This window comes from Charadrius vociferus, unplaced genomic scaffold (genome assembly GCF_000708025.1).
Source record: "Charadrius vociferus isolate BGI_N301 unplaced genomic scaffold, ASM70802v2 scaffold218, whole genome shotgun sequence".
Lineage (NCBI taxonomy): Eukaryota > Metazoa > Chordata > Aves > Charadriiformes > Charadriidae > Charadrius > Charadrius vociferus.
In genome coordinates, this window is record NW_009650084.1 from 2,176,099 (window position 1) to 2,184,178 (window position 8,080).

The 8,080-nt window shown below is 47.6% G+C and overlaps 1 protein-coding gene across 1 annotated transcript in view; it reads left to right on the plus strand.

Moving 5' to 3' along the window:
* Positions 1 to 8,080, plus strand: part of CARS2 (cysteinyl-tRNA synthetase 2, mitochondrial (putative)) — a 41,924-nt gene that overhangs the window by 23,681 nt on the left and 10,163 nt on the right. The window contains exons 10-11 of the mRNA XM_009892156.1: positions 722 to 788; positions 7,083 to 7,221. Coding sequence (XP_009890458.1) covers positions 722 to 788; positions 7,083 to 7,221 — 206 coding nt within the window. The remainder of the gene's footprint in view (positions 1 to 721; positions 789 to 7,082; positions 7,222 to 8,080) is intronic.

Here is an 8,080-nt window from a genome sequence, read left to right on the forward strand (position 1 = left end):
TGCTGAGAGCAGAGTTGGAAGGGATTGAATGTTTTATCAGTGTACCTTCTGAGCATTTAAATAGTTCTTTATACTATTAGTATAAATTAATTACACTAGTAGTAATAGTAATAATTTACTATATAGTATAGTAAATTATTTGTAATTTCACCCTAATATTTGTTGAGCTTTAATGAGGTTTCATAATTAACACAGATAAATTCTAGCAATATAAAAAAAAAAATATTTTGTTCACTCCCTGTTTTCCTTCATATTCTAGTCCTGCGGAAAAAGTACACTTACTTTCATTGACAAGAAATGTTTCTTTTTTCATTAAGTTTGCAAAGCTCAGGTCCTGTCCTTTCCTGCATGATTGTATCCCAGTCTTAGCCTGCTAATTTCAGTTTTTCTTTTTGCAAAGGTCTTTATACAGTGTATGTTTGATCATAATTACAAAGTACTTTTCGCTGTCTTATATTTGACATTGACATATATTTATATATTGTATATATGTACACACATCTATCTTATATGGAACTAGATTAACTAGATTTTATTTAGTTTAAACTTTAAGCCGGTGTTACAGTTTAAAGCTTTATGCCTATCTTAAACTACAAAGATGGGTTATTTGTCATGTTAGTTTGTCTGAAATATGCTGTGAAACTAGGTAAGGGGGTGGAATAGCTTCTGAAGAAATTGTCTGATATAATGCTAAAGCTATCTTTTTGTGGGTGGAGTTTAGGATTTCCTGAAGAAATTTTCATCGGATCAGTTCAGGATGTTTTGTTTGCGCAGCAGATACAGCTCAGGTAAGGAGAAAAAAAGCCAACACCCAAACCCTACCCTTATTTGTTGAGATATGCATGGTTTCCCACGCACACTTCCCAAGCGGGCGGTGCAGTGGTGGGGCAGTGGAGCGGGGTCTCCTGTGGCACCTCGCTGTCCCCCTCGGGGAGTCGGAAAGGCTGGCAGCTCTCTGCGGGGCTGCTCTTCGGCTCGCATTTAGAAAAAAACATTTTTGCCAAGCACAGTACGTAACCATTCGTCTAAATACCTTCCTGAGCTGCAGTTAATTGCGACTCTCAATTAATTGCATTTTCAATTAATGAATTACCTCCATCTCTGATTTGCATCTGTTGCAGTCACTTGTATTTCGGTCACGATCAGCTGTTTTTGGAGATGTGTCTAGGTATAGAGCTTTGCCTTATACTCCCGCAGGGTATGACAAGGGCTTGCTAATAACTTTTTATCTCCCTGCTGTGTTATCATTTTTTGTCCCGTGGAGTTACTGAGTGCTCAAGCAGTTCGACTCGCTTACACCAGCGCTTGATAACCTAATGATCATCTTAGCCTGGCAAACACTGCCGGTGGGGAGAGGTGCTGGAGATTTTGTCAGCTCCCCTGTCCACACCTTGGTGTTTCCAGCAGGCAGATGCTACTTTGAACTGGAAGAGGTGTTCATATGGATAGTGTTTTTACCAGTTTATTGGGGCCTGCCAAAAGCAGATGGTATTTCCCTAACCACAGCTGGGCCATCTGGCTTCTTGGCTATCCTGGCAAGGTAAGGGAATGGTGGAGCACAGAGCAGCACCTGCTGTGATATTTTGGTGGACCTCTAGGAGTGTGACCAGGAGAGCTGGTGTGGGTAAGGCTATGTGGCTTTGCTAGTGTCCATCAGCGTGCAATGCGCTGCAAACCTTTATAGACATGCAGTCATTGGACCCAGAAGTCTTTTTGCTTGTTAATACCTCTAGCTGCTGTCAGGAGGCACCCGTCTGATCTTCCTGGTGGAGCCTTCCTCTCCTAAGGCAGCTGAAGGCATTGGGATTGCCATGTATTCCTGAAGCATTTTAGAATGTGGGATAATACAGAGACTGTTGGTTATTAATTGCTGACCTCCACTGTGGTAGGAAGGGAGGAGCGGATCCAGGTGGGAGGTTTGCTGCAGAAGAAGCCCCTGTTTGGAGCAGGAGAGGGGACAGGCAGCGGGGAGCACTGCCACCACGGGGTGAGATGGTGGGATGGTGGCACGCCTGGCTGTTTTGGGGTGATGCTGCAGGGCAGTGGCACAGCTGGCTGTTTCCTCTGGGTCTCTGTCAGGAGATGAAACACGTTGTGCACACATAAATGGCACCCCGGTTGCAGCTGAGGACACTTGAGAGTTTGAACAGATGTGTATTTAAAACAAAAGAATCATTGAATGGTTTAGGTTGGAAAGGACCTTGAAGATCATGAGTTCCAACCCCCCTACCATAGACAGGGACACCTCCCACTAGACCAGGTTGCCCAAGGCCATGTCCAGCCTGGCTTTGAACACCTCCAGGGATGGGGCCTCAACAACCTCTCTGAGCAACCTGTTCCTGTGCCTTACAACCCTCAAAGTGAAAAATGTCTTCCTAATATTTAATCTAAACCTGCCCTCTTCCAGTTTATAGCCATTCCCCCTCATCCTGTCACTACCTGCCCTAGTAAAAAGTGCTTCCCCAGCTCTCCTGTAGGCCCCCTTTAGGTACTGGAGAGTTGCAATCAGATCTCCCTGGAGCCTTCTCTTCTCCAGGCTGAACAGCCCCAACTCTCTCAGCCTCTCCTCATAGGAGCTCCAGCCCTTGGATCATCCTCATGGCTGTCTTCTGGACACGCTCCAGCAGGTCCATGTCCTTCTTATGTCGGGGACTCCAGAGCTGGATGCAGTACTCCAGGTGGGGTCTCACGAGAGTGGAGTAGAGGGGCAGAATCACCTCCTTTGACCTGCTGGCCACACTTCTTTTGATGCAGCCCAGAATACGGTTGGCAAAGAAGAAAAAAGGCTAACACCTACACCACTGTCATGTATAAGTTTGTCCTATAAACAAAAGCTGAATGGCTGGCAATTTCTAAGCTTGCCCTGGGGCAAGGAATGGCACTGGAGCCCGGCAGCAGAGGGCTGCCTGCACTGCCTGCACCCCTTCTCCGCTAAGTGTCAGAAGGACGTGACCTTTTTTTTGCCTTACTTCTAGGTTAAACACCTTCCTGTGATAAACACAGAGGGTTACCTGTGCAAATGTAGGTGGCTTTGATGAAAGGATACGGTGGTGTTACGTCAGAGTATAGCACCAGTAAGCCATTCAGCAGATAAGGATTGCTCAAAGTCTGCTGCGTTTGCCACCTCCACCTTATGAAGTGGGGTGCAGTTATTCGCTGTCAGATCACAGAATCACAGTATGGTAGGGGTTAGAAGGGACCTTTGGAGATCATCTAGTCCAAACCCCCCCTGCCAAAGCGGGTTCACCTAGAGCAAGTTGGACAGGGACGCATCCAGGTGGGTTTTGAATATCTCCAGAGAAGGAAACTCCACAACCTCTCTGGGCAGCCTGTTCCAGTGCTCAAAGTAAAGAAGTTTTTCCTCATGTTGAGATGGAATTTCCTGTGTTCCAGTTTGTGCCCGTTGCCCCTTGTCCTGTCGCTGAGCACCACTGACAAGAGTCTGGCCCCATCCTCTTGACACCCACCCTTTAGATATTCATAAGCATTGATGAGATCCCCTCTCAGTCTTCTCCAGGCTAAAGCAGACCCAGGTCTCTCAGCCTTTCCTCATAAGAGAGAGGCTCCATTCCCTTTATCATCTTCATAGCCCTCTGCTGGACTCTCTCCAGTAGTTCCTTGTCTTTCTTGAAGTGGGGAGCCCAGAACTGGACACAGTACTCCAGATGTGGCCTCACCAGGGCAGAGTAGAGGGGGAGGATGACCTCCCTCCACCTGCTGGCCACACTCTTCTTAATGCACCCCAGGGTACCACTGGCTGCCTTGGCCACAAGGGCACATTGCTGGCTCACGGTCAACTTGTTTTCCACCAGGACTCTCAGCTCCCTCTCTGCAGAGCTGCAGAGATGAAGAGCCAGAGTCAGTCCCTGCTGAGCCAGGTATTTACTGTGCAGCCTGTCAGTTTGTGTCCCTGCTATCTATTCACTTTGGGCTGAAGATAAGTTTACTGCACTCCTTCTCGTCTTACTCTCTGCTTCCTAAGTGTTTTTATTAGAAGTGAGATCCCAAGCACCTTCTGTTTGTTCCTAAAAAGATTTTCTCAGCCCAAACCTGTTGGCAATGATTCCTGCCATCCCTGCCTCTGAAGCAGAGCTAAAATCCAGGTCTGGAAGGTTGGGTGATGTTACCGCGCTCATTGGATTGAGTTTGTAGAAGATCTTTGTAGGTGTGTGGGTGAGGGCAGCACCTGACAGTTGAGAATGGCTCATGCTTGGTGCTTCGTGGATCTTGGGCTCGGAATGGGCCTATTTTGTGGTCTGGGCTCCCCCTGCCTGCATATGTGCTGATGGGCACCTGGGGACAAACGCAACTCCAAACTGCCCCAGCCACGGAGGAGCAATGCCTGGAGGGGCATGTGCAGGGAGGTGCAGCTGTGTTGTGGAAATTGCCACCCTTCCCTCCTCCCCCGCAAGGTGGTCATTGTCGCAGGGAGGATAAAACTGGATGTCTTGCCCATGGGAAAGAAAAGAAAAGTCAGAGGGAAGAGGCTGTGAGGCAGGACATCACCCTTCCACAGCGTGTCTTGGCAGGGGTTCCCTTTGCTCCATCACCTGCCCTGCCTGCTCAGGCTGGTGGGACGGAGCTGCTCGGGGTTAAGCTGAGCGCTGGGGACAGCAATGGTGATCCAGGCCTCCTGCTTTGGCTGGTGTCTCTGGCTGTCCCCTGCTTGGCCTGAGTCACCACCCTTTGGCCTACCTGGGGCTGTTGGGAAAAGGTCTTTCCGAGGTGCCCCACCACCAGTGTGCCTGCCAGGTGGCTTCTGGGTGCAGCTTAAATGGCGAGGTGCCATCTCCAAAGCCCTGTGGGACCCTGCTGTGAGGCACTGCTTTTCTTCTTGCACCTCATCAGCAGTGGCTTTGCTTCTGCGCTTAGGTGGAGGGGGTGTGAGCCTGCTGCAGGCAGCGGAGTTCTGTCCCCAAAACGCTCTCCTGGTCACCAGAACTGCTCCGGTGATTTTGTGAACCTGAGTGAACTCTAACGTTTTGGTCCCTCTGGTCTTTAATTACTTGCTGGTGCTAATAAACACGTGTTTTGTAATTTGACAATGCAGCGGTGTTGCCCTCGGTGGCAAAGGAAGGAAGGAGTCGGGAGTACAGTGAAGATTTATAGTGCTGGGCTTGCCCGTGCCGCGCCGTGGGTTTGCAGTGCCTGCAGGCGGTGGTTTAGGAGAGTGCCGTGAATCGGGGAAGAAGAATGGCTTTAATCAAAGCGGGCTTCATCAGGATAAACTTTCATCAAGTATTCCTCGCAGAGTTCCTGCAACCAGGGTAATCAGTTGAGTAATCTTAATGGATAGAAATGATCTCTTTCAGTATCTCACTGTTTTCTAAGAATCTGTACATCGGTCTTTTTAAAAGCTGAGTAAAGCTTAACTTTAAAACCAGTGTTAATGAGGCCGTAATGCAGATTTTTGATTACACACGAGTAGAAAATCTGACAAATACAGGTCCAGACTTCCGCCTTACTTATACTGGGGCAAATCCTGTGGAGAGTCTGTTTAAACAGTTAGGCTTCTTTGGGATTTAGGCCAATGGAACTGAGATCAGGTCTCACATCTGGCTGCTTCTGCGCTCTTACATCTGTCCCCTTGCTCAGAATGTCTGCTCTTAAGAGTCTGCGTCTGGGCAGCATTGGGTAGTTGCACAGAGCAGTTGGCTGTAATCTGTGCAGGACCAGAGGTGAGATTGCCGTGGAAACTACAGGTGATGCTCAGTGCTGGTGAGATTAGGAATACGCTGCAAGCCCTGGTTTGGCTGTGCCTTAGTGCAGAGGTCAGGCATAAAATGGTGAAGCAGTATTGCGCTGGCTACGTTTGGCTCTTTGATACCAGTAATCGACTCTGGTGTGATATTGTGGGAAGGAATGCATTTAAACTTAGGCCTGTCCTCGGTGGACGCAACTTCCACCGAAGCCGGGTGAGCTGTTTGGTGTGGGGTCCGAGTGCTCTTCCGCAGAAGATTGCATGTTGCTGTACAAATAGTAAAATTGCCTCTTGCTGATGGCAGGTCGCAGTAAAAGTGCCGGGGGCCAGTGCGGCACCTGGGCTTCTGAGGGCGTAGGCGAGGCGAGAGGAGCCTGCTGAAATCCTAAACCCGCAGAAGCAGATGCTGGTGGTTCCTGCAGCGCGATTGCCTGCCGAAGCTGGAGTCCCGCTGGAGGCAGTGAGGGTGTCCCTGTGCATGGGTGCCACGTTCGTGGGGCGGGTAATGTCATCTTTCCAGTTGGTGGAAGAGAAGCACTGCCGGGTTAGGGTATAGCAGATCTCGTAGAGCAGAGCTTTGCTTAGGATGTGATGAATCATTTACTTTAAGCTTTTATCTTTCCAGTCGCTATAAAGAGGCTTAGATGTAAGTGTGTTAAGTTGGGTGTGATGAATCCCATCCCAAACATACCCTTACAAGTTTAAACAATTTGCATTTTCTCTAATAGTTGCCTTCAAAAATTGATATGGCCAGTTTAGCTTTGATATTGTGAGGGAATTGTATATCTAGTGCAGAATATAGACTACAAAATTTTAGGTCCATCTAGATTTTAGATGCTGGTAAACCAGCCCTTTGACTGTAAGTGCCTGTATTCCTCACAGAGTCAGTGGTGAGGGTTAGGTCTCTCTGGAGGTCTCCAAAGACAGATTGTGTCTACCTAAATTAGAATAGGAACAAAATTAGGGATGAGATCAAAGGTATGTCTTGCCAACTTAAATCTGAGGAGGATGCTTAGAAATATATCCAATCCAAATGCTTTCGAGTAATAACTTCACAGAGAGAGACAATAATGAAAAAAAAAAATTAAAGCCAAGTAGCTATTGCTTCAGTCAGCTTCCAGACACTTTTTGAATCAGTCTGTTACCTTTCCACTAGGTTATACTTTGTCATATGTAATGATTATGGTTTTATATTGATTTAATTCACCTACTGTGCATGAAGAACAGAGTTTTTAATTAAATATGCAATTAATTGTAAGAAAAGTTTGCTGTGGCAAATAACAAACTTTTCCTGGGATGACTTTGTCTCAGAATATTGTTCTGATGTATGACAGACAACATCTTTTCTATTATAATGCCCGAATAATATTTTTTTCTTTAGCAGTAGAATTTAGTGACGAGAGCATGGATGATGCAAAGCACCTTCTTCAGGCAATTTCCTCATTTACTAGAGATGCAAATGCTTATATAAAAGGACAGCTGATATGTGACCCCGTTAGAGAAGACATACTGTGGGAAAGGTAAGTGCATCCCCTGTATCTGAAAGATTCTGATTATGTGAGCAATAATTCGGTGACAGGCTTAGAGGGCTGACTGCTGTGGTGTGCTGAGTTCTGTTCAACAAGCAGGACAAGAAGGAGGACTGAGAAGCAGTCTTCCCTGCCAGCCCTTACCAAGGGCAGGTTCTTTTAGTTCTTTGTCTAGCCAGCTGCTTTTCCTCATGCTACACTTAGTTGACTGTATTTTTAAAATCCATGTTATTGATCTAGCATGCCTGTCCCAGCTCTTGCATCTTTGCCCCTTTTGAGTGATGTAGAAGGCAAAGCTGTGACTGAAGTTGTGAGGCTGTTCAGTTTGTAAGTAGAACTGTGTGTTAGCGATTGAATAAGAAAGAGGACGACTGGGAAGTAACATGCCTTGGTCATGTGAGCGTGTAATCAAGCTGGCTGGCACCATGCCATGCAGCAGAGGAGAGAAGAAACTAAGAAACTGGGCAAGATGGAGATGTCACAGGAAAAGAAGAAAATATTGTTGCTGCCACCCTGACAGTGATGAGGAGAATCCTCTTTGGAGTCCCTCAGGAAAAAACAGATCATCTTCCAGGAGATAGAGGTGTGCTGCGTGTTGGGTGCGAAGCTGAGAAGACAAGTGCAGTGCTCTGGAGGTGGGGCAGGAGGGGCGTTGAGCGCCCCGAAACAACGTACGTGTGGGCAGCTGCGGGACATCGGATCAGAGGGGAAACAGCCTGTGGTGCAGAAGTGAGAGGCGGCTCCCTTGTGGCGTGGGCACTGCACGGTTGGGGAGCTGGCGGCTGCACCGACTGAGGCTCACAAGGGGCACTGGGACGTGTTACAGGGAAGGGGAGTTGAATTAACTGGT